This window comes from Neomonachus schauinslandi, chromosome 9 (assembly GCF_002201575.2).
Source record: "Neomonachus schauinslandi chromosome 9, ASM220157v2, whole genome shotgun sequence".
Lineage (NCBI taxonomy): Eukaryota > Metazoa > Chordata > Mammalia > Carnivora > Phocidae > Neomonachus > Neomonachus schauinslandi.
Window position 1 is genome coordinate 5,539,910 of NC_058411.1, and position 26,108 is coordinate 5,566,017.

Sequence of the window (26,108 nt, forward strand, 5' to 3'; positions counted from 1 at the left end):
TCTCCAGTACAGTGTATTCCAGAGCTCCTCTCGCCAGCTAGGAATCCGTAACCCTCCCATGTGGGAGGGGCGCCCGCGGATCCAGCATTGGGAATGGTGCACCTTCCCCTCACCACCAGGCTGGGGCTTTTCCAGGCACGTTTTTGTGTGTCTACACGCCGCCAGTGGGTGTGGGCGTGCTCTCGGGGTAGTGCGCATGTGTGAGGATGAAGCAGGAACATCTGCAGGGCCCCTCTAGAAGGGAGACAGGTTACAGACACCCTCAGAATGCATGCAGTAAAAACTGCCTTGTGCCCTGATTTGGAGCTTAAGAAACATTTTAGGGATCTTATTTTTGGACTTTTTTGTGCCTCTTTGTGCAGGAGGCATAGAGCAACATTCTAACCCCTGTGAGGCTCAGTTTTCTCATTCATGGGGGGTTCATAACACCTACTCCTGGACAAGGCTGCTGGCCTTAAATGATATATGTGTTCATTGTTTCTTTTCCCTCATGAAAGCCAACTTCCATGATAAGGATTTGAGCCAGCCAGGGTTTTATTTTTAAGCCACCTGGATCCTGCATAAAGCTGAGATGGCGTCTCGGTGTCCCTCTTCCACATACCTCAGGTGCTGTTCCAATTCCAGAGGGGAACCCACCTAGACCTCAAAAGAAGTAATTTTTAAGAGTGTCTTGCAGGGCTTTGTTGGGTGCCTTCTAGAGTCGAGAACACCCGACAGACGTTCCTTGCCAGGCTGTGGGGAGGGAGCCCCCGAACAGTTCCAGAGTGGAAAATAAATGGATGATAGTGGCCATTCCGTGAGTGTTCACTGGAAGCCAGCCTCTGGCCAGGCTTGTCCTGACCTTCCTTTAAGGGCGGGGCTCTGAGAAAGTGACTCACCCTGAGTCACGTGGCCAGGAAATGGCAGAGGGGATTGGGCCTAGGCCTCAGCTCCAGGCCTGCATCTGAGCTCAGGCTTCCTCTGTGTGTGTCAGTCTGTTGTCACTGGGCCTCAAGGGCTCTGTCGAGCATGTTCTGGATTTCCTGCCTGCACTTGAATGCAGGTGCCCCTTCCTTGAGGATGGGCAAGGGCTGGGAGGTGGCCTGGGATGGGTGCTGAGGCCAGACAGTCCTCACCTTGGACTTTGCCCTTTCAACCACTTTAAGGTGTACAGTTAGTGGTTTTGAGTGTCTTCACAATGTTGTGCAACCATCACCACTGCTGTCTAATTCCAGAACATTCTCTCCACCCCAGGAAGAAACCGCGTCCCTATTAGCCTTCACTTCCCCGCCCCCGGCCCCTGCAACCACTTGTCTACCTTCTGTCTCTGTGGTTTTGCCAACTCTGGACATTTACCGTAGTCACACAGTGGGTGACTTCTAGCATTGCCTTCTGCTTTTGCTCTAGCTTCAGGAGAGAAGTTCTGGAGTTTCTGGAGTTCACCTGTGGGTTAAGCTGCTGGGGGTGGGGGGAGGGATTCCCCAGGGCAGAGGCCTTCTGAGAGCAGCTGGAGTGTCCTCTGTGGGCAGCTTAGGATTAGAAGCCTCTCATTCTTTTTGTCCCCTCCCCTGCCTCCATTGAGCCAGCCCCTGGAACAGGTGGTCTTCAGTGAAGTTGGAATTCTTAGTGGGGCATAGGGAGGCCCCTCCAGGGGGCAGCTTGGCTCCCCAACCCTACCTGAGTTGGGGGATGACTTTGCCTTTAAAGACTCTGGCCTAAGCCTGACCTTTCCAGAAGGAGAGATGTGTGGCTGGACCTGCCCTTAGATCCTTCCTCCCAGCCTTGGAGACCTAGGTTCTGCTCCCTTTCTGCTTGGGCAGTCCTGAGCACTCCTGTCACTCTTTCTCAGCCATGGTAAATGGTGGTGGCTGTGTCACGGTTTCACCCAGAACCTGGGGGCCTGGATTTGCTCTTTTTCAGTCTCCCATGGCCCGACTGAGCCCAAGGACCCTCCGGCTTCCCTCCACGCCACATGGCCCTTCTTCTCAGCATCCCTGGGCGCCCTGGTCACTCCACACTAGCTGCAGCCCGAGGGGGAAGCATGGCATATCCAGGCTTTGGAGACACAACTCTGTTCAAGTCCCAGGTCTCTGTGAGCCTCGGTATCCCCTATGGGATGGCGGATGGTTTTCTCAGCTGAGTGAGGTATAGGTGGTAGGTGCTCAGCACAAAGCCGTGTCAGGAGCCTTCCACGGTGTGAAGGCAGGTGGATGTAGACAGGACTGAATGTGCAGTGTCCGGTGCTGGGGCAGGGGCTTAGGCGAGGACTGGCCAGGGCAGGCTTCCAGGAGGAGACAGAGACACTCGCCTTGGGTGTCAACTTTACATGGGGGCCAGCACTGAGTCTGTGGCTGGAACTGTGTGGGGTCACTGGCCATGCCTCCCTTCTGGGGCTGTCATGGGCTCAGCCACGCCCTGGGCCCCAAGCCTTGCCTCGTGCAAGGTCTTCAGGGACTTTGGCTTCTTGGCAGGACATTTGCAGGTGTTCTGAAAGGCCCTGGATAACACCCGGTTTGTAGAGGCAGGTGCTGTAGCGAAAGAGCCCTGGTTCTGGAGCCAACGGCCTGGGTTTGGTGGGGCTGCGGTCACGTCATCAGTTTGCTGGTCTGTGCAGTGGGTCTCCCAGGCCCTGTCCCCTGGGCATGTTGGGAGACTCAGGAGGGGGACTGACAGGATCCTGGCCGGAAGTGGGCTTGTGGGGCCTCGTGGCTCTCCTGGGTGGGGGAATCCCTTGTGGGGCCCCGAAGTGGGCAGACCCCCGCCCTGCAGGCCCGTGTGGGGTGGTGAGCGGCGTCGGGTGGCCTCCTTGGCAGAGCCGGCCGGGGGCCCAGCTGCCCTCGTCTTGTTGGTGTTTTCTTTTTGTCTCTCTGATGCTTCCCCGCTCAATTATTTACCCAGGGAATTTGGGCTTCTTCACTTGTGGTTTTGGCAAGGGCTTCACACAGATTTTTGCCCTGGTGGTCTCTTAGCCATTTAAGATAAACGGCCAAATCAAACGCAGGCCTTGCCGGGGAGTCGAGGCGGGCCGTGGGGCTGGGCGGAGGCAAGAGAGCTCCTGGCCCTGCATCCTGGCTGTCAGATGGGGGAGGTGCCCCCAGCCGGCCCGAGGCGTGAAGAGGGGTGCTGGGCAGTGCCAGGGTTTTCTTGGGGTGGTTTGGGGGGGCGTTTAAAGCCTTCCGAAAGGCCTTGGGGCTTGTGTGCTGTGTGCTTGATGCTCAGGTTGCTGAGGAGGACTGTGGGCTGGAGAGAGACACCAGCTGGCCGTCCGCCAGGCCCGCAGGTTAACCGGTGCCCAGGTGCTCAGAGGTAGATTGAGGTGTCCAAGGCCTGTACCAACAGCCCACCCGATAGAGCAGACAGTGGTGGCTTGGAGCCTCCCAGCTCCTCCAGAGGGGGGTGGCCCAGGTTTTTGGGAATGAATCCCCAAAGGGAGCCAGCTCCGGAACACTCCAGAAGCCTCCACGTTGGCGGGTGGGGGGCTTCCTGGGTTCAGGGGTCCTGACAACCTCTTTTGGCCCCGCCCCCCCCCCCCCCGGGGGGGGGCCGGCCCCCCAACACCCCATCCCGGCCGCTGGGGAAGGGGGACCCCAGGGGACCCCCCCACCCACTTCCCTGGCCTCTTGCCCCCTGCCTGTGCCCGGTCACCTTCCCTGCAGGGCCTGGCACCCCGGGGCCTCCCACTCTGGAAGGGTGGCCTGCAGCCCTCTCTGCCCTGGGCCCCTGCCCCACACCCCGGGTCCCTTGTACGGTCCAGGGCCCGACTGACCAGTCTTTTTTATTGTTTTTTCTCCAGGGCCGTGCAGGCCTGCCCAGCTGCCAGCGACGGCCCCCATAGCTGCCTCCTCCCACCCTCACTCATCCGTGATCACTCCACCTCTGCGCACCCTGGGCGCTCTGCCGCCCTGCTTCCCCCTGCCGTGCTGCAGCGCGCGCCCAGTCTCGGGTGACGGGACTCAGGGTGAGGGTCAGACGGAGGCTCCCTTTGGATGCCAGTGTCAGTTGTCAGGTAACAGACGGCCGCGGTCGGTGGGGGGGGTGGGCTCCCAGGGATGGCGGGGTGTGCCCCGGGCCGAGCTGGCGGCTGCCTCTCCCAGGTGGGCCGGGCAAGGTGGGGCCCCAGGGAGGATGTGCAGTCCCACCCCTAAAGGCATTTTGCGGGGGCACAGGGGGAGTGGTGAAGCACATCAATGTGCCCCTGTCCCCATCGGTCAGGAGGTCCTCTGACGCCTCCGCCCGTTCTGAGTGTCTCACTCCCGGAATGCATTTCTCCAGCTTCCAAATTTCATCTCTTTGGGCTGTTTAGCTAAAGCTTAATTGGATAACACTTAACATCTGAGGTTTTCTTCTGCTCTCGCCACTGCCATCCCCCCCACCCCAGTCGCTGCCCCCCTTCCTGACGACAGCACTGGGGGGAAGACTCCCCGGTCGTCTGTGCACATCGCCGGAGCCATCCAAAATGCTGAGTTTCTCTTTGCCAGAATGTGTTGCCTATTAACTTTGAGACGAAAAAGTCACTCTGAAGGAGCCTTTCAGCTGTGGCCGTGGGAGGGGGTGAAGCCTTGCCTGTGGGGTGGGGCCATGCACCTCCCTGCTGTGTGCCTCTCTGCAGGTCTGTGTGGCTGCCCATCGTACAGATGGGCAGACGGGCAGCCTCAGCACAGCGCCCCCCACCTCTCTTCCCAAACACAACCCAAACTCCTGCTGTGGCCTGGGGTCCCTGGAATTTGTGGGCACAGGCCTCTCCTGCTCAGGGCCTGGTGCCAGGATGCTGACACAGACACAGGTGGTGGTGAGCGCCCTGAGGCCTGGTTTCCGGGCAGGGGCCGGGAAAGGGGTTGGGGGGGCGTTGCCGAGCTGGGGCCAATTCAGTTTGTCCCAGCTTTGTCACCAGGCACGTTGCAGGCTTTCTCTTGATTTGGGTAGTGAAGGGAAAACTGTCTTTCTGAGACAGGTTTTGCTTCATTGAAGCTGTCCCAAGGGATGGTCCCTGGTGGAGCCCCAGCTCCAGGGGCAAGAGCCTCCTAGGCCTTCCTGCCGGTCGGGTGGCCTGCGGCCTTCAGCAGCTCCTGCTGTGGGGTATGGTGGCTTCGTAGGTACTGGGCTAATGCAGTGAATGCACAAAGCAAAGACTAAAATTGTCCAGGAAGGCGTCGGCTCCACGGGCAAATCGGCCGACTCCCTACCCCGGGCCGCCCGAGCGCCCCGGGGGATTGGGGCTCCCATCCCAGCTCTGTAGGGCTGCTCTGTGATCTCTGCTTGCTGAGCGAGGGATGCCTGCTTCGTCCGGGTGCTTGCCCTGCTCTCGTGGCTTCCTGTAATTAGTGCGGCAGCCCCTGCAGCCACACGGGGAGTCGCGCTATCAAAGATCAGCCTGAGTGTTTCTGACTAGACTCGGTCAAGTTCCGTGGTACAGAAACATGATTTCCCTGGCAGAGGTGCGCCCGGGGCTTCACTTAACCCTCTGTTGGCTCTGGTAGCAACACGTCCTCCCACGCTTGCCCTCAGCCACAGTGCCACCCCCTTCCTTCAAGGGACCGCGTGTGGAGGGCCTACTGTGTGCGGGATTGCACTGGGCCTTTTGTGTGCATTCTTGAATTTAATCCCCATAGTGACCTTAGGAGGTAGGTTCTCTTCTCTCCACTTTCCAGATGAGAAAGTGAGGCTCGGAGATGTGGAGTTCTCATAGCCCACGTTCAATCACTCTTTTAGGAAAAGCCCTTTCTTGGGCACCTCATTTGTAGGCGCCGTGCAAACCAAGGTGGAGTCAGGCACAGCAGGTCCGGCCCTCCTGCAGCTTGCAGGGGTGGAGATGGGGAGGGCGGGAATGGGGACCTGCAGAGAGGACTCTTGGAAGGGGGCGGAGGGGCAGAGGTGGGATTTGACCCTGGCTGGTCATCCAGAACCTGCTTCATCTCTGGCATTGGCTCATCTGGCTTAGAGGCCCTCTTGGATTTTAGAACTTGATGCCATGAGGGCTTAGAGTCCTTGAGCAGCCCCCCAACTGATGTCAGTGTCCAGGGAGGGGAGCGAGGCAGGGTGGGCTCTGTTCCTGGGGTCTCTGGGACCACCCTTTCCGACCCTCCTTGGAGGTCTGCTCTTGGGCCTCTGACGCTTGGCCGTGATTTCCAGCACTGTCCTCTTTCACTGTTGGATCCCCGCTAATTAGCCTGCTCGAGGTTGTCCCTCCATACTTTCTGATCAGTTTCAGTACCTGAAAATATCCTGTTCCGGAGGTTTTTGTCCCTTTGTGGCTTCTGTCCCTGGCACTGGGCTGTTTGCTGAAGTGTTTTTAGTGCCTGTTTAATTAGTAGTTGGAATGGAGTCATTAAATTCGCAGTAACCCGTTAGGAAGAAGCAGCCCTCTGTAAAGACGGAGAGGGGCCACCGTCCTTACTTTGTTTTGTCTCTTTTCAGATCAGGATGCACTGAACCTATCTCTTCAAATTAATACGGAAAACCCTGGAGTAACCGTGTTTCACACAGGTTAATTGCATGCCCGTGAAGGCATTCACAGTTATTTATAGAAGGATGTAATTTTTATGGGGGAGCAAGCCACACAGGTTTGTGTGTTTGTGTACCTCTCTGGCTGGCAGCATCCCAGACAGCCCCGCCTCCTGGGACCTCCACCCCAGACCTCCGGATGGTCACAGTGGGGTGGGGAGGAGGCACTTGGGCTCTTCATTGCTTTTTGACTCTGCTGAGATATTGGGAGGGTGAGAGGACTTTGAGTGTGGGCATTCCTGGAAACTGAAGTTTCTTCCCCGAGACATTACATGGAGGAACTATCCAGGGCGCCCATGGAGTCGAGAAGCTCGGGCTGTGGTCCTGGCCCTCGCTCCACCTGGCTGGTGACCTTGAAGAAGCTGTTCTCCCTCTCTGGGGCTGTTTCCTCTTCTGTAATAAAAAATATAAATGCATCTACACACGTACATATGTATCACGTGATATATACGTAACGTTTAAAAATGAGGCTCCACATTTGACTTCTAAAACAGATTCTATTGATCTATCTAACAGATCTATCTGTTTCAGTTACTGGCTGCTGTGGATGACTGGGCATGTGACTTAGCTCAGGTCCCCAGGGCCAGGGGTGTGGTGGTCGGAGGCCGGTTCCGAAACCTCTGGGCCTTGGCTCCCCTGAACCGTTCCCCATTCCAGGGTTTCCATGACTGTCAGGCAGTCATCAGAGTGCATCCCCTGCCCGAGTCAAGGCTGCTGTTCTGTATGGTTTTGGGACCTCGTTTTCCTCCTTGTTCCTCAGTTTTCCCACCTATAAAATGGGGGTGATGATAGTTTATGCCTTGAAAGCTTGTTTTGAGGATCAGATGAGGTCATATTTGCTAGGTGCTGAGACCAGTGCCTCATGCTAAGTGAGCTCTGTAGAAGTTCTGATTCATGCTTGAACAGAATGGGTTTTACAACAGTACACAGTTATGTGTCTGAGATTTTACATCAGGCTCGATCTCCAGGTTCCATTCTTAAAGGCATTTAGCCTCTTGGCTGGCTCAGATCATGTACCAGCATCGTGAGGTGGAAAAGGAACCTAGAAACTTCATTGCATATTTAAAAGCCGCAAATGGTCATCTGCTACTGTGATTAATACATGTGCTCGGTGAAGTTCAAGGTCTCACGCAAGAACACACAGGATCCCAGCTCGGGGAAGTGGAAGTGTTTGGATTTAATAGAAGGAGTCAGTTGCAGTCATTAGTAGATGCTGAAATCACAGGGCAATCTTGTAAAGTTAAATTCAATTTACTTTTCTACTGAAATTGCTTGCTGTGTTATTTAACTAGTCTGGGGTTTCTTGGCATGGGTTAAAGGGACAATAAAGATAAAAGAATACCTGTAAGTAAATAGTAGGGTGTAACAGTAGAATCTATCGTGTACTCCTCCTTCAATTATATCCCAGTGTTCATTTGTGTTGGTTTTTATAACCGGAGCCATCCAATGGGACACTGTGGATTAGACCACCCTAGCTGTGGAAGCTTGATGCAATTAATACAGTCTGTCTGGAAAGTGGCCTTATTTCTGGAAGTTTTATGTTAATGATATGGTCTGTGCTTTGCACATTTCATACCAGAACAAGAAGCACGCTGTAGTTTCATTCTGAACTGGGTTTGATTAACACCGGAGGATCTGTGGGAAGCCAAAGGGTGATGCTGACCGAGATGGCAGCGCCCACCAGGCCCCTGCGGGTGCACTGCCCCTGTTCTGGTGCAGGGGTGGAGGGCCTCCCCAGTAGGACATGAGAGCCTCCGTGGAGACTCTGGAGGGAGGGGTGAATATGGGGGGGTGGAAGAAGAAGAGAAGTGAGTGTGGATGAACGTGTGTGGACAGAAGCACTCCATCTGGGGAAGGTTCGAGACGTGCTCTTGTGATTCCCTCCACAAAGTCGCGTTTGCTGTGAGTCTTTTGGGGCTAACCAGGTCCCAGTGTCAATGGGGGTTGGCTCACTGGAGGAAAAGGGCTCTTAGGGGAGTCATTAAAAATTTAAAGAGTCATCTGTACGCCTTGCGATGTCTACAATGCCGAGGGGGCTGGTGGTCCAGCATTTACAACCCGAGGGTGATTCTTGCATGCCTGTTCGGTGGATTCTACTCTGGTGTCTGCCTGCTTTGTGGGATCACACCGCTGCAGAGGCTGGTCTGGACCGCCTGTCTTTAGAACCCAGATGCCTCCTTTTGTATTTGGGGGAAGTACCAGGAGAAGCCATCAAGAGCTGCAAGGCCCCCAGGACGGAGGAAGCCAACTTTCCAGGCTGCTGGAGGTGGCAGAGGGCAGCAGGGCTTGGGAGGACTCCAGGAAAGCCCACTGGCCGGGAAGTCACATCTGCTCCAGCACCTACAGGGCCAAGGGGACCGCGTTTCTGGGGACCAGAAGGAGTGCAGTGCTGCTTGTGGTGGTGGGGGGGGTGGGGGCGGCGCAGGGGCACCTACCAGCGTGACTGCCCCTGGATAAAAGAGGTCCCAGCAATGTCCCGGAGAGGAGACCACTGCACCCATGCCAGATTCTATTTCACTCCAAGCCGGCCCTTCAGACGTTCTGAAGGCAGAGCTAAATCAAAGAATTCTGTTCAAATCCGTACAAGATGTTGCTGTTTTTCTGCTCTGACAGGAGAGGCATTTGGAAGTGCAGTTTCTTTCTTTCTTTCTTTCTTTCTTTTTTTTTATAGCTGTCTTAAAAAGGAGTTTGGCTGTTTAGCACAGCTGGTGCTCATTACATTATGCACTGGCAATAAAATAGCATGTGTAATTAATTTTTAATGCAGCGCTGGATGCAGCGCTTTAAAGCAGTTAGTGGATGTGAAGAACGAGCACTGGTCACCGACATCAGAGATCTCGGGGCAGGCGGCCACGTTCTGCAGCTTTGAAGGGAATCTGGAGCCTGAGAGCCCTCCACGTGGAGTAGTCCAGAAATGGGTTCCCTCCAGGTGACCTGCAGCTGATTCGGTTCATCTCTACTGACCTGGGGCCAGGGGTCCAGGAGATCGTCCCATCTAACCCCTTCCTTATCTAGATGGGTCACTGGGGTGGAGACTGTGCCCTTTTGGCTCTGCCCACGAGACCGTATCACCCCCACTTGAGTTCAGACCAGAAACTAGGGAAGGAGACTTATTGTCCAACTGAAGCCATGTGAAGCCCACAATCTGATTTGGCAGCAGAGAGTCTTTGCTTTGAGGAGCCTCGCACGTTTAGCTTCTTAGACCCTCAGTTTTGCCATCTGCAGTTGGGACACGCCTCCGTGTGTCCTAGGTCTGAGACGTTCTGTGGCTGTGTTTGGATCACGGGCTGCCCCACCCCTTCTCAGGGCTCTGTGCATGGATTCGTGTTTGAAACGAAATGTCACTGTGGACGCACAATGCTGGGAGGGCTAGAGGCACTGTGGGAAGCTGCAGAGGTGGAACCGTGCTTGGTCCCTGTCCTCAAGGTGCCTGGGTGTGAATATGTGACTCTGGGCTAGCCACCTCCTCTCCCCAAGCCTCAGTTTCCTTCCCTGTGAAATGGAGACACTGGAAGTACCTGCCCATCGTCCCTGCACTGGAAGTTCCACTGAAGGGCCCCTGTATTGGGGTGGCCGCAGCTGAGCACCAGCGTGTGGGGAAGCAGAGGCAATGGGAGGCGTGAGAGGCAAGGAGGAGGAAGCTAGGCTGTTGAGAAGCTGTGGGTGCCCCCTGCCCGATGCCCGACAACGACAATGACTTGGCTGCCATCTCATTGCAAGTTTGCTGCCTGGGAAATCACCACCGTCACTGTTCCTGTGACTTGCCAGGGTTTTCTGCAGGCCTGCTGTGTGGCAGCACTGTTCTGGGCACTACGCACACTTGGCTCGGACCACCCCATCCTCATAACTCCCCTAAGAAGAGGCAGCCCCCCTTTTGCTCATGAGGATCTTGGGGCTCAGGGCTTGTAGCTGTCCCCTCCTGCTTCCCACTGGGCTCACACAGAGTGGCTCAAACAGGGGTATTGGAAATGCAGCTCGCGGTAGGAAGCCAGACCACATTCACACATGGTCCTGGGAGGGTCCCTGTGGTCTTCGTTCGCCAGCCGTGCTGCTGCGTGATCTGGGGCAGGATGCAGGGGGCTGGGAACGAGCTCAGCGGGGCTCTTGCCACAGTGGTCGGGCTGCACGGGAATGCCTTTCTCTGCAGAAGAAAATAGAAAGGACTGAGCTTCCGGGAGCAGTGAGGATCCTGCAGATCCTCTGGGGTTTTCCTGATGGGGAAGGTGAGGCCGGAGGTCGGAAATCTTCCAGCGTGTGACCAGTGACAGACGTGGATGTGGGTGTCAGCCAGGAGAGGTCCTGCTGACCCGGTGAGCCTCCTCCAGCTCGGGGTGCTCCTGAGGGGTCCAAGTTGTGAGTACCTTATGGGAGCACAGAGAACCAACCCTCGAGAGTCCACCAAAGGGAACTCTGGCATAAAAGAAGAGGCCTGGGGCACCGGGAAAGATGTTCTCATCTCATCGTCCTCAGATTGGGTTTCTGGGGTCTGGCTGGGAGGCAGGGACCTGGTAGCTGGCCTCCCCACAGCCTTTACTAGGTCTATGTAAATCCGCATCTCCGGGTTTCCAGAGCCCAGGCAGGCGCGGCCCTCCCTGGAGGTGCTCAGGAAATGCTGGTAGACGGTGAAGACCCAGGAAAGGTCGTGTTCATGTCTGCAAGAGAAAGAAGAGACACAGAATGCTCTTATCACCTCTTCACTTTGTGTGTTTGTGTTTTTAAGATTTTATGTTTAAGTAATGTCTACACCCAACGTAGGGCTTGAACTCACAACCCTGAGATCAATAGTCGCATGCTCCACCCACTGAGCCAGCCCGGTGCTCCGCCTCCTCATTTTTTGTATGCGGTCCCCTAGAAGCAATTTTTCTTCACTGGAGAGAAACAAACTTAGGTCTTCCTTAAAGCCTGAGGAGTTCTTGGTGTTGCCTTTTTTTTTTTTTTTGGTGGGGGGAACAAAATGTAGTTGACTTTTTAAACCTGAGGGCCAGGCAAGGCAGAGGGGCTGTGTGCTGTACATATTTCACAATCAAACCCAAATAGTCTAAACCATGAAATATAGTTTATCCGAACATAATCAACGCTGGCCAATTTAATCCAGAAATCAGTGGGGAGAAACCCTTGGTGGGCAGGGGTCCCTCTGGGTGGGATTTCACACATAGCCTGACCTCACACCTGAGGGGGGCTATTGCCTGCTCATTGCTTCAGGCCCCTCCCAGGGGCTAGCATGTGACCATGGTGTGTGGTCAACGCGGGTGGAAGCATTGGCCGTGGCTAGCTCTCGCACCAGGGTCTTTCTTACACTTGGCAATGGGGCCGCCAGGTTACGGTCAGGTTACCATTTCTGTGCCCCCACCATGTGTCAGGCCCTCTGCGGGGCCTTCCTAGATATTCAGGCTTCCCAGCACCTTCTTTCTTAGGCGGTAACCTAGTCTATAGCTCACAGGTGAGGAGACACACCAGAGAGGTGGTGGAATGTGTCCGAAATCGCACAGCTGGTGGATGGCAGACATGGGGTTTGAACCCGGGTTTCCTTGGGTCTGGCGGACACAGCCTGCTCCTGTGTCCTTGCTCTCTGGCTCGCAGACAGCCCTCCTGCTGGCCTTCTACCTGGCAGGTGTGAGTGGGAGCCCCGGGGTGCTGCAGGCATGGCCCCAGCCCTGGATAACAAGAAGGCCGGTACTTGATGATTTCCGCGGAAGGAGTCAGAGGTCTCGGGACTTCTTGAAAGAGGTTAATGCGAAAACGGAGCCACTACCTGCTGAGACAGGGGCATTTGGAATCTCTTCATGAAGCCAGACATTTTTAATTACTGCCTTTGTTAATAGGATGTGAGGAATGGCCTCTGGGACACAGGCTCATGGGGCGCATGAGTCGGCCCTCAGAGCTGTACTTCGCCAGCCCCCCGATGCACCCTCTTCTCGAGTTTCCTCGTGCCTTACTAACAGGTGCCTCTGAGTCTTGATTTGGTAGTAAAAGGAGCCATTGCTTGAGAGCCTACGGTGCACCCCGGGCTCTGTGTGCACCCTCTCCACGGACGCTTTCTCAAGGGTGTGAGGATAGGGCTGTTGGATTTTTTTTTTTTTTAAAGATTTTATTTATTTATTTGAGAGAGAGAGAATGAGAGAGAGCAAGCACATGAGAGGGGGGAGGGTCAGAGGGAGAAGCAGACTCCCTGCCGAGCAGGGAGCCCGATGCGGGACTCGATCCCGAGACTCCAGGATCGTGACCTGAGCCGAAGGCAGTCGCTTAACCAACTGAGCCACCCAGGCGCCTACTTTCTTCTTTTTTATATATTTAAATATAAATTTCCCTCTCAGTGTTACTTTATTTTTTTATTATTATTATTATTTTTAAAGATTTTATTCATTTATTTGAGAGAGAGAGCACATGAGAGGGGGGAGGGGCAGAGGCAGAAGCAGGCTCCCTGCCGAGCAGGGAGCCCGATGCGGGACTCGATCCCGGGACTCCGGGATCATGACCTGAGCCGAAGGCAGTCGCTCAACCGACTGAGCCACCCAGGCGCCCCCCAGGATTTTTTTTTTTTTTTTTGTCATGGTAAAGTATACAAAAGTTACTCTTTTAACCACTTTTAGGTGCACAGTTCGTGACATTAAGTACATTCCTGTTGTGGTGTGTTCTCCCACCACCACCATCCATCTCCAGAACTTTCTCGTTACCCCAAACTGAAACTCTATCCCCGAGAAACGCTAACTCCCCATTTCCCCCTTACTGTCCCCGTGAGTTTGAGTCCTCTGGGTGTCACACTGAAGAGGCATCAGACGATATTTCTCCCCCCGTGACTGGCTCATTTCACTGGGCACAGCGAGTTCAAGGTTCATGCGCCTTGTAGCCCAGGTCAGGATGTCCTTCCATGGAAAGGCCGAGTAATATCCCATCTTGAGGATATACCACATTGTGTTTGTCCGTTCGTCCTGGGAGGGACCCTTGTTTGTTCCTGCCCTGTGGCCGCTGTGAACCGTGCTTCTGTGAACCTGGGTGTGCAGCTACTGGTTTGAGACCCTGCTTTCAGTTCTTGCGGGTATACACCCAGCGGTGGGATGGCTGGGCCACATGGTAATTCTGTGTCTGACTTACTGAGGAACTGCCCACCTGTTTGCCTCACCGGCGGCCGCATTTTACATTCCCGCCGCAGTGCTCCAGAGTCCCGGTTTCTTCGCGTTCTCCTCCGACTCGTGAGACTCGGGGATGTGGGCCACCGCTGGCCCCAGGCATGTGGTGGAACATGAGGGTCTGGAAGGGACTCGGCTCCGCTGAGCTCAGATGTAACACCTGTGGCCGGACTCAGTGGCCACCTCCCACAGTACATTTCCTTTGAGGGTCTCACCCTGGGGGTAAGGGCCTCTTGTGTCTCTCCTAAGTGCTTCCCAGCGACGGCCTGTCTCCCAGGCTGCTGATTTTTAGCAGTCAGCTAAACATTTTGCTAGCTTGAGAGTTTGGGGAAGAAGATTCTGCAAGCGGACAATTTTCACTTTCCTTTCTGCTGTGTCCTTAGGGTATTGGTTTGGGCTCAGGTCAGCAGAAGGAGCTGTGTACTTCAGAGGGGGAACACCTGGGAGCAAGGGGGAGCCGGCGGGCGTCCTGGGTCCCGCCCCTCTCTGAGCCTCTCTGGGTCCCTGTCTCCTGGGGGTCATCATGTAGGCCTTGCCTTCCCAGCTGGGCTGGGAGGAGTTGGAGAGGGGGCATCCTGAGTTGGACTGTAGGGTGACTTCTTGGGTCTGCCTCTGTGATTGCGTGGCCTTGGGTCCTTTGTGCCAGAGGGAGAGAATCGTGGGACTGCAGTGAGCAGCATTCTGTGCGGCTGTGGTTTCTGTTGTCCTGTATTCGTTCCTAGGGCTGCCACAGCTAATGACCACAGACGGGGGCGGGGGGTGAGTTCCAACAACAGAAATTTGTCACCTCACGTTTCCGTGAGGCCACAAGTCCAAACTCAAGGTGTCGGCAGGGCTATGCTCCCTCCAGAGGCTCCGGGAGGAGAATCTGTTCCTGGCCTCCTCCAGCTTTTGGTGGCTCCCGGCGTTCCTTGGCCATGACCGCATCCTCTAGCTCTCTCTCTGTGGTCATGGCCTCATCCTTGGGGGCTGTCTTCTCCTCTCGCAGACGCAGACGAGGAAAACTCAAAGAACAATTGTCATTCCATTTAGAGCTCACCCGGCTAATTAGGATGATCTTATCTCAAATCCCGAACTTAATTACCTCTGCTGTGATCCTTTTTCCAAATATGGTCACAGTCATAGATTTCAGGGAGTTGGTTATGGACATGGCGTTTGGGGGGGCCACCATTCAACCCACAATATAACCCTTGCTGGATTGTGGGCCCCTTCAGGGCAGGAATCCCAGTTTGATGTCCTCTGTGAACAACGCAGGTTTGGGTTCAGGTATATGCAGGGCATCCCGCAAAAGTATACTGTGTTGAGCCTGGCGCTGGTCTCCAATAAGATGGCCACATGTTCCTTGTCCCAGGGATATTCAGATGTCGTCAACTTGGGGCAAAACTCAGATCTCTGTGTGTTAAGGAAGGTTGTGTGCCCCGCCCCCCCCCCAGGTCCTGCCCTGTGCCAAGTCAGAACACAATTATTAACAGGGTAGGGGGTGGCTTTAAAAAAAAGTCTGCAGTGATTATTATGAGAAAAAATTAGCAGAGTTGAATAGGGACTAAAAATAGCTGGACACATACTTGCCTCTAATCTGTTTTCTTAAGGAAAATATAATTATTTTTGTAAACTGGCTCTGAGAAGCCAGGAGTATTTTTAGTCTGCATCTTCTAAGATGTGCATCTTTTCAGGAAGAGCAGCTCGGAGCCCACTGGAGAGTGATGTCGCCAAGCTTGCAGAGCGGGGTGGTGGTGGAGTCAGAGGGTCAGGACCCAGGCCTGGGCCCTGTTGTGCTGAGTGTGTGTTCCACGGAGGAGTGGCCATGGGCAGCCCGACTGTGGCCCCCATGGGTGCTGGTTGCCTGAGGGGTCCTCGTCACACCTGCTCAGGTGGCTGGCAGCACTGGGGGGACTGCAGCTGGTGCACCTTGGGGGCCAGGATGGTTGGGGGTTCCTTCTGGGCAAGGCTGAGCTGCCTTGCCATCCCCGCATGATCCAGGTCCGAGTGGACCTACAAGAAATAACCAAGACTGGAGGGAAAACATTCCATGGCTTTTTTATTTGGAGCCAAACATTGCCTCATGTAATCTTCTCCCTGGTTTTTCCCATTGCCTCTGCCAGGGTCCTTGGGCCTGGCACAGACCCTGTCATAAAAGGCCCTGTGTGTTTGTGTGTTTACATGTGAGTGTATTTGTGTGTATGTATAGTGTGTGTGTGTAGGTGTGTACATGTGAGCGTGCATGCCTGTGTGTGTGGGTATGTGAATATGCACATGTGTGCATGTGTTTGTACATGTATATATGTGAGCGTGTGGGGTGCATGCATATGCACGCGTTCATGTGCGTTATGTGTTTGTACAGGTGAGTGTTCACGTGAGCGTGTCTGGTGTGTGTATATGGGTGTGTGTGCACGTGTGCATGCATGTGTATGGTGGCGTGGGGGAGTTATCAGCATAGCAAGGGTCACCTCCCCCCTGCCCAGTGCAGCATATTTATGGTAGAGGCCCTTCGATTATTTTCCTCCCTGAACTTTGTAATTCTCCCTGGATTGCGGTGTGCAGTTGACTTTCAGTACCAAAGCTTGCTGAGAGGCTTTCAGGGCGAATCTCTCTCTGGGGATGAATTTGTCTTCTCACTACCTTCTAGGGGAAGCTACATCCCCCTGTCTACCCCAGCCTCAGAGAGAGCCCACAGGTCATGGTCCTGGAAAACATGGCCAATGCTGGTATGACCCGCCCAGGAGTGCGTGCATGAGGAACACTGGCTTTGCAAGGAAGGCGCTGGCATTCCCATTTTATAGATTGGGAAACTGAGGCAGTCTGACACAGGGTCCTTAACTGTTTCATTATCCTTAAAAACCTTTCCCGGTTCCATTACGACCACCTTCAGCAGCGGCTGGTGTATAAAGGTGGTGAGTACTGGCAGGTATTACTATAACATTTTTATTGTCATTATAATTATTACTATCACAGTCATAATCGTTGCTGTTTCCCTGGGTGGAGGTATTCTAGCCTCCACGTGGTTTTTCCCCTTGTGGCTGAGTCCCACCTCCTGACAAGTCTGGTTTTCGGGGGTCCTTTTCATCCTTCCGACGGGGATGGAACAGTCTTACCTGGCATCCCTTGGCCCCTCTACCCCGTCTTCCCTCCTCCCCTTCGGGTTTGTGGGTATTTGAGGTTTCAGAAAGTCGTTTCTCCTCTAATTGAGGTAATGAGCACCGTATTTCCAGAACCGCTGCACTAAAAGTCAAGTGCAAAGTGATGGTTTTCATTTGTTGTGCTCTCTCTTAATATGCATCTCTTTAAGGAGGGATTGGCTGGAAGCAAACAGCTAATAACCTATGGATTTATGGAGCCAGCGCAAGCCGGCTTAATAAGCTTTCATACCTGGAACCAGCGTTCTGTCCCTTTAAGTTGAAACTCCCAACTTGCTTGGTATTTTACAGTGCCTGGTTTCATTTATGCTGGAGCCAGACTTACTATGTGAGAGCCGTTCGCATGCTGGAATTAGTCTTAAGCTTGCTTCTGTGGCGTTGCCAAATTCCATGTTTGTGTTTTATTTAGAATTCTTTTCACGGCCAGCCGATTCTGTTCCGGCACACACAAGCGCTGTTGCACCCCATGGAGAAAATAAGCAAGCTTGCGTTTTCTTTGGCAGAGGCCGCGGCCACAATAGACTGCGGTCTCCGAAACATTTTTTAAAAGCTATTTTAACCCATAACAGATGCATAAAGTCGGCACAGGCATGCCAGTTTTCTTAGTTTTAATTAAAAAATAATTACAGTCTAATGGGATGTTAGTGACACATTTGGATGAATGGTGGGTGACATTATCTGCAACTTATAAATGAGTGCCTCTCCCTTGGCCGGAGCAGAGGTGGGGAGGAGTTGGGGAGGGGATCTGGATATCTGTTCTTCACTGCAGGGTGGGGGTGGGGGTCGTGGGTGGCATCCTGGGCGCTGTGGGGTCCGGTGGAAGCCTTGGTGAGCGGCGTGCAGCACTCAGGAGGGACATCCTGCTGGGTGGCCGGCCAGGTGACCGAGCTGCCGGGACGCAGCGACGAGCGTCCCAGGGACAGTGGTATTTTGGCGTATCCTCCCTCCTGGCGTGCTCAGTTGGAAAACTCTCACCTGCAGGGGCTCTTCAGCATGGTAAAGGCAGTGCCTGGGAGCTGTGGCCTCGAATCAGCTTCTTGGCCCCCACGATCCCGCTTCCCCTTCGGGACCCAGCAGCCTTCAGCTAGAAGCACGTGTGCTCTGGGGTCCTGCTGGGGGCTGTGTAAGTAAGAAGATACATCTGGGAAGGTAAAGAGGTAGAAAAATGGTCTTGCCTGGTACTGCTGCTTCGAGAAGTCTGCACCCCAGATGCTCATCCTGGGTTCAGTTTTTATGTAAAACCTGACACTCATCAGAATCCGGAGTAGAGTGTGCCGGGCTAGGACGGCTGTGGGAGGCAGGGTCTCTGTGGGGACTCCGGGCAGGGAGGTGGAGGTGGGTGTGCTGACTCTACCAGGAGGGAGGGATCTGGGAAGGGACAGGCATTGCTGGGGCTCCTGTGATGTCTCATTACCTCCACTAGCTGGGCAGCTGGGGATGGCGACAGGTTGTTCTGACCTCTGAGCCTTGGTTTTGTTGACCCGTGCCCAGTGTGAGGACCAGGCCTTGAGCAGAGGGAGGAGTCTGTCCTAGGGCTCAGTCTCCTGGGAGCCAGCTCTGCTGGGAGGAGGATGCCATAGGGTCGGGATGATGGGGGGTACCTCTCCAGCAGGCACTGGGGGCTGCGTTATCTGGAACCTTCCAGATCAGGAGGAAGGTGCCCGACCCAGCTGTGCCCTGCCCAGGCCCCCATGCAGCATTGCCAGTTGCCTTTGAGTGGGCATGGCTCTAGCAGTGTCCTCGAGACAGGCAGGTCCTGGCCACAGGCCACCACGCTGAGTCAGGACCTGCCTGGCGGACCTCAGACCCCACGCTTTCTCCTGAGACCTCATGCCCTGGGCAGGCCCATGGAGGACCCCTCCCATGCCTCACAGTGGGCTCTGGGAGACAAGGGACAGACTGGGGACCTTTCGGGGTGTTGCAACTCACTGTAGGTGGAGTAAAATGCACACTTCTTAGACAATGTTTCCCTGAGTCCAAATTCCTCAGAAGTGAAAATTAAGTTCCTCTATTAAAAACATGAGTCATACCAGCCCAGATGAGAGTTGTGGCGTTCCTCGAATTTTTGGAAGGGAAACATCGCATTCATGTTAATCCTTTCAATTATACCTCACTGCTGACAATCCACTGGGCGTTTCACATCTCTAGCCTCTGCAGTCTGATTGCTGTGGGGCCTTGCACGCAGCACCTGAGAGCAGACCCAGGGCCTCTGTTTCCCTTTATGCAGGAGCACCTAAGTCAGGGAGCCTTGCTGTCTAGCGCCTCAGGGCCTCCTCCGTTCCCTCTGCAAGGTCTTGGGTATCTAATTGCTGCGAATGATTAATGTCCAGTTGAAAAGGTTCCACGTCTGTCTGCTCGTGGGAACTGGAAGCAGATGGGAGTGGAGTGGGTTCCCTGCTCCATGCCTGGCCCTGGCACAGAATCCCGGGGTTCCCTCTCCATGGTGGGTGTCTTGCTCAGGTGAGGGTGCAGACAGGCTAGGTTTTGTTCCCTCAAAGAAACTGGTCTATAGATTTGGTGTATCCTTCCCAGAAACCTCCAATAACCAAGTTGGGGACCAAGGCAGGGAGGTGTCACTGGTGGGGAGGGGACAGACCCAGAGACTTCTTGCTCTGGGGGAAGGCAGCCAGGCATGCTGGGGAAGTGGGAGAGTGCTGGGAGGCTGGGGTCACCGAGACCAGCCAGGCCTGGGCCACAGGTGGGCTGACCTTTGGCCCCAGATGCAGCTTGCAGGGGGCAGTGAGGGAGGGAATGTCCTCTGGGAAACTGCAGCTTTGTGTATTTAAGAAATCTGAGACTTGCAGCTCTGCAAGACACAGCTGTCAGACCAACCTGGACTTCTGTCTCTCCTGCTTGATGTGCACTTGAGTTTTGGAAATTTAGCCTTTTTGGGAGTTCCATTTTGCTTTTGCTTCTCTTTATTCCGCAAGGTGCTCCGCCCTGCCCACCGCTCAGGTGAATCCTCCGGTAGGAGGAGCAGTGCTGAGGGATGTATCTGAGGACAGAAGGTGAGTGGGCCACATCAGAACAGTGGAAGTCATTGACCGGAAGGGGACAGGCTCTTGGATTTGGAATTGGATACAAAGTGTGGTTTCTGAGTTTGGAACCATCACTTTTTTGGGGGGATGTGGGGGGAGGATTGGGGTAGGCAGGGCTTCAAGTTCATTTACTTCTTTGAAGTTTCCTGTTTTTTTTTTTTTTTTTAAAGATTTTATTTATTTATTTGAGACAGAGAGAATGAGAGAGAGAGAGAGCACATGAGAGGGGGGAGGGTCAGAGGCAGAAGCAGGCTCCCCGCTGAGCAGGGAGCCCCATGCGGGACTCGATCCCGGGACTCCAGGATCATGACCTGAGCCGAAGGCAGTCGCTTAACCAACTGAGCCACCCAGGCGCCCTGAAGTTTCCTGTTTTTATAAGTAAAAGCCCATGTAGCTTATGAGAAGCAGGGGCTGGAAAGCAGAATTTGTTCACTCATTACGTTTCTCGGAAAATAAGCAAGGGTTTAGAATGGTGGGACCAGCAGCAGGGGATTCCAGAGAATGGGGAAGAGTATGATGAGAGCCCGTGGGAGGGTGGGAGGTGGGCCAGCGTGTCAGAGCCCTGAGACCCCCACGTCGGCATGTTCATTTACATTAAGGAGGTCAGGGGAGTAATAGTGATGGACCCATGTGTCCAGGAGGAAGTGTGTGTGTGTGTGTGTGTGTGTGTGCGCGCGCGCGCGCGCGCACGCTCATGTGCATGTGCATGAACGTCAGGGACCAGGCTCTATGGCCGGCTGCTCTGGGTTGCTTTGGAAAGGGTCAGGTAGCAGAGAAAGGTGCACAGGACCAGGAGGGAGTGAGGTGCCCAAATGACATTTGAGTGCAACCATGGGCTCTCCTGAGCATCCCGGGATCCTTACTCCTTTGGGTGCACACAGGCTGCCCTGAGGGTGTTTTCAGAGGCAGAGCCTGGTGGGCAGAGAGCCCTGCCCGGATGTTGCCAGGCCTGGCATGGCCCTGGCTCTGCCCCCTCCTCACTGGGTGACCGTGGCCCTTCCCCTCCGTCTTGGAGGCCGGGTCCCTCACTGAAGGGAAATGATGGTGTTCCTCAGGTTGCAGGTTTGTCCAGTGTTTGGTACGGGGCCTTGTGTACGGAAGGCCCCAGCAAGGGGAGCTCTTGCTGATCTCATGACGACAGTTGTCGCAGTAGGTAGAGGAGAAGGCATGTTCGCTGCGGTGGCCCAGGGGTCTGCAACACTGCACGCCGCTGAGCTAAGCGGGTGGTTGTGAGGGCTGGGCTCCCTCCCACCTTGGGGTCCTCCTGCATCCTAGGTGTGGAGACCCCAGGTTCGGGAGTGTCTAAGACATGCCTTCTGGTTCAGTGTGAGCTGCTATTGGGGGCTGCAGTACGTGCCTGGCTTCGATTTCGGAGGCATTCTGGTCCCCAGTGAGAAGCTCTGCCCTCGGTGTCTGCTTGGGCCCCCTGGAGTCCCCTGCCAGGTACCAGCTTTCCAGCGTGCTGGCCTGTGTCTCTTTCTGTCTTCGAATGGCCCTCTACACCTTGCCATGGGCCCAAACCTCGAGATACCAGCTTCTTGGTCTTCAGGTGTGAGCTGCTTGGGCTCCTTGGGGGCCCAGGTCTAGAGCAAAGGGACTGGAGCCAGAGAGCTGGCTAGCCGAGGAGAGAGATCTATTCTCAGTAACTTCTCCCTGGAGAGAGCCGTCTCAGTAAACACCTCTGCAGGCAAGGTGGACTGGAAAATGCTGCCCTTGCATTTGCTGTGGCTCGAAAAGCCCAGAGATTTATGGAAAAGAGCTGTCTAGAAGACAACTCTTCTTCCTCCCCTCCCTGGTTTCAATTTTAGTATATGTGCTGCCGAAGCGAGCACTCCCCTCCCTGGTTTCAGCCGCTCTTTTGGACTAAGTCTTCCAGCTTTCCTATCTTCTACAATCCTTGTTACGTCTGTTCTTTGTTTCTCTCAGAAGGAAGGGGGTGCTGTGGTCCCGAGGTGCCATAGGGTCGGGGGTGGATACAGCACACACACCTCCCGTGCTGCCTCCTGTACCCATGGCAGACATCACTAGTCGATCGCAGCACCTCTGTCCTCTGGCTGGGGCTTGGGCACCTCAAGTGAGTAGGTGAGGCAGCCCCAACTGGCCCATCACACCGGCCGGGAAGGTGACCATCCCGGCATGCCTTTTCTCGGAGGAAATGGGGGGGGAGAGAAGACACCGCCCCACACTGTTTCCTTAGCCCCTGGGGACAGTGTCCGTGAGCCTGTCTTTGGACCACTGTGTGTGTGGGGCCTTTGTAGGGGAGGCCTCGGCTTAAGTGTGGCAGCTGTAGAGTGATGGCTGAGCCGCCGAGCGTCAGCCTGCCCCCTCCAGGGCAGACTGCTCCTGTGTGTTTTTGCAGGCAGGTGTTGGAGAAGGCAGGGTTCTGGCCTGGGGTCACCAACTTGAAAGAGGCAGAGGGGATGGTCAACCTGGCCAGTTCAGCCCCAGGGCTGCCAGCTCTCCTGCAGGCTGCGGTCTCCGGGGTCCCGCCTCCAGCCTTCCCCCAGCCACCTCCCGCACCTCCAGGCCGTCCTGTGGTTCGGCTGCCTGGAGCAGTGGGTGCCGCCGCCAGGCCGGGCCAGACTCCCCAGGGCGGTATGTTCCGGCCCCTTGTTGAGATCACTGTGAGCTTCTCTTTCCTGCTCAGCTTGGTGCCACGGCAGCTCCGTGGTCTCTCGCTGCTCTGAGCTGGGAGCCCTTGCACTGACCTCGTCCTGGCCTGGGACTTGGCTTGTTCTGTCACATGGCTTCTGTGGTCTCCGTGGATTTCCACCCCAGGGCTGTGGCCTGCTCTCCGGTTGCTTGAGAATTCCCTGCTGATGTCAGTGAGGCTGTGTGTTTTGATCAACAAGAAGCAGAGTTTTGGGGTCCAGTAGGAACGTGAGCTGAGTGAGAGAGGTATGGTGAGAGCTTGCCCCCCCACGGGCCCCGTCTCTCCCCCCTTGCCTCCTGAATGCTTACAATGGCTCCCTGACGTGGGGTGGCAGCTCCGTCTTACAGATGAGGAAACCAAGGCTCAGGGCCAAGGCTCTCCTTCGAACCGCACGGCTGGGAAGTGGCAGTGGAGGGCCGTGTGGGGTGGCGAGGCTCCAGGTCCTCATTCCTTGTCTCGAGGCCTGGTGTGAGTACAGAGCCTGTCCCGGCGCAGCTGTCGGAGCCTCATCTGCTGTCACCGTGCTCTGTCCCGGATACGTCCTGCTCCCTGTGTGGCGCCGTGCCTTCCCTTCCTCCCTGCACTGGGCGTCCCTGTTCCCGTCCCTGCTGGACTTGCCTGGCCCAGCTGCTGTGTTTATGCCCGCACATGGTGCCCCCTCTAGACTGTACCTTGGCTGAGGCAGGGACTGTGTCTCGTGCCCTCTGTAGCTCTGACACAAGTTTGTGCCTGGCCCACCCAGGGGCCCTGATCGTGTTTGGCAGGTGCGTGCATGGCGGGGGGCGGACATGCCTTCATGCTGCCCTGTCATGCCTTGGGCCAGGAATGGCTCAAAAAGGGCCCCGGCCGAATTCTGGAAGGGGGCTCTGCCCCCAGACTCCGTGGACAGGATGGAGGCAGCTGGGTATGTTGCCTCCCAGGCGAGCGTTATAACCAGAATCATGAAGCCTGGAGCCAAAGGGAACCTGAAAAGCCTCTTCCCTCTTGTTAAATGCAGCCCTGCCCTTAGTCTTGCTTTGGTTAGTTCCCTGTCTGCGGCGTGAAGCAATGGCCCTTTTATTAGTTCAGTGCTTCTGGAGACTTCAAGAAGGCTGGGTGTAAATATCAGAGCCTGCCAACAGCCAGTGGTAGGAACTTCCTAATAAACTCCAAGTAAATAATGTGATTATCGGGATGGCAGCCCCAGAGACTCTGGCCTCTGTGGGGGCAGGTCCCTGTCCATACCTGGAACCCAGGGCCCGGGGCCTGTGGCTGACAGCCCAGCTTTTCCTGAGGAGGGAAGGGATGGCTCACCTGGGTGAGCTCAAGTTCCAGCTGTGTAGCTCAGAAGGACAAGGGACGAGGTCCTTCAGCTCTGGCTTTGAAACATCTGGGCTCAGGGACCCTCACGGGAGAGCAGACTCCCCATGGCTGGGTTCACGGCCCCCAGGGCCTTCTGGACTCATCGCCCAGGGCTGTCTGCTGTGCCCAGCCGCGCTGGCCAGACTGCTGTTAGAAGATGCCCACACTGCGCCGGGCGTGGCACACCTGTGCTCTCCTAAGACTGCCACCGTGATGTTGGTGTGAGGGGACTGGGACGCAGAGCCTCTGTAACTCGCTTGGGGTCACCCACCAATATGTGGCACGTTTCCAGGTGCAGCTGTGGGACACCGCTCAGCCAGACCCCAGCGCTCAGGGGTTGTTGTTGTGTGTCTGAGCTCGGCCCCAGGGCCTTTTTGCTGGGCCCTGGACAGCTCTGCTCTCTAACCCGGCCAGACTCTGCCCAGAGAGTCCCTTGGTCTCCAGGCAGCCGGGATCCTACTCTGGGAAAAGCACCCCCAGGCAGCACTTAGCACACATCTCTGGGCCGAGCTCATGAGGTCGTATCCTTCTTGATGAAACGGCAGGGCTTCCAGGGCACAGCCTGTGCTTTGTGTGTCTGTCTCTGGGCCTCAGCGACTCAGTGCAGGCCTTGGCACCGAGGAGGGTCTGCACGAATGAGGGGTGTGTTTGGAGGCTTCTTGCCTATCGGAAGTGGGTAGGGCACTGGAAGTGACCAGAGTGAGTGCCTGAAGCTTGCCCAGTGGCATGCCAGAATTCCAGTCCAGAAAATTCAGCCGGTGGGAGCTTAGACTAGAAGGGAAGGAATGGGGGGCCTTACCCAGGTGAATTCTGAGAGCGGCATCGGCTAAAGGCTTATCATGGTGCAGAGGAACCCCTGAGCTGGAGTGCCATCCTGTTCTCCTGCTCTTTTTCTCTTCTTTATTATTTATACCGTAGCTGCTTCTGTAATAAAGGAATATCAAGTCTCTGACTTTAAGTAAACCAGTAGCAGAAGCTTGAACACAGAGATGGGAGAGGGGGAGTCCTCCGGCTGGGGGCGGGGAGGCCGCTCCAGGAACCTGTATCACAGTGGGGCACAGAGTTTGGCTCAGAGCCTCCTGGCAACCTGTCCAAAAGGGAAACATGGGGAATTTGGATTTGCTTATGAAAGAAAGATGGTTCAGGACAGAGGGATTTTTGCATCACCCTCAAGCCTGGGAGACTTCCTTCCATGGTTTTTTAGATAAGGTGGGGCCTTTATCGAAGATGAAAAGTCCAGATAGTAAATACTTCAGGCTCTGTGGGCCAGTGACCTCCGTTGCAACTAATTAGCTCTGCTGTTGCAGGGCAAGAGCCTTCATGGACAGTGTGTCCCGAATGGGTATGACTGTCGTTTCAATAAAACTTTGTTTACAGAAACATGTGGCCAGTCCCTGGCCTGTAGTTTGTGGATCTCCAAGATAAGGATTAATCAATACCACTCTGAGAGATCGTTGTAACATTAGCCCACACAAAAAAAGCAAGCAGCTTCTCATCCTGACTCTGGTGGAAGTTGAGACAAAACATGAAATTCAGGGGCTGGTGTTCTTCTTCTCCATTCCTCCAGACCTCATTCTGCCCCTCTGTCCCTGGAGACAGAGGTAGATAGTTGGTCGGGGGGCCATTGGCCTGGCCCCAGCCTGATGAACCTTGCCGGCTCGGGTGTTCCCTTCCCAAAGCCTCAGGCTCCAGGTAGAAAAGAGCTGTCGCTGTGGGCTCCCCTCCTGTGAGACCAGACTGTCCCTTTGGGGTTCACCTTCCTTCAACAACTTGCTTCTGCAAGGGATAGATATTTGTAGGCAGACCTTCGGGCTGGCTTCACAGTTGTTGAGAACCGAGCTGCTCTGGGAAAGAGGTGGTTGTGCTGGCTCGCTCGCTCACTCTTCCTTCCTTCCTTCCTTCCTTCCTTCCTTTCTTTCTTTCTTTCTTTCTTTCTTTTTCTTCTCTTTCTTTTTAGATTTTTTTTTTTAATTTGAGACAGAGAGAGAGAGAGAGCGAGAGAGAGAGCATGCACAAGCGGAGAGGAGGGTCAGAGAGAGAGGGAGAAGCAGATTCTCTGCTGAGCAGGGAGCCCGATATGGGGCTCCATCCCAGGACCCTGAGACCATGACCTGAGCCGAAGGCAGACGCTTAACTGACTGAGCCACCCAGGTGCCCCATGGCTTTTTCTTTCAATGGTTGGAGGCAAAACATGAGACTAGGACATTTCTGTGAATTCTGCTCATTACCACTTACTTGCAATTTGTTTATTTACTCACTCCTGACCCTGTTCCACCAAAGGCTGGGGGAGGGGTCAGGACCACACAGACATAGTACGTTTGACTTCTTTTTCCTC

The 26,108-nt window shown here is 55.0% G+C and overlaps 1 protein-coding gene across 4 annotated transcripts in view; it reads left to right on the top strand.

Annotated features, from left to right (window-relative positions):
• Positions 1–26,108, top strand: part of BCL11B (BAF chromatin remodeling complex subunit BCL11B) — a 91,584-nt gene that overhangs the window by 36,071 nt on the left and 29,405 nt on the right. For 2 of the 4 annotated variants that reach the window (XM_021679689.1, XM_021679690.1), the window contains exon 3: positions 3,773–3,985. The exons of the other annotated variants lie outside the window; for them this stretch is intronic. In XM_021679689.1, coding sequence (XP_021535364.1) covers positions 3,773–3,985 — 213 coding nt within the window. The remainder of the gene's footprint in view (positions 1–3,772; positions 3,986–26,108) is intronic. 4 annotated transcript variants of the gene reach the window in all.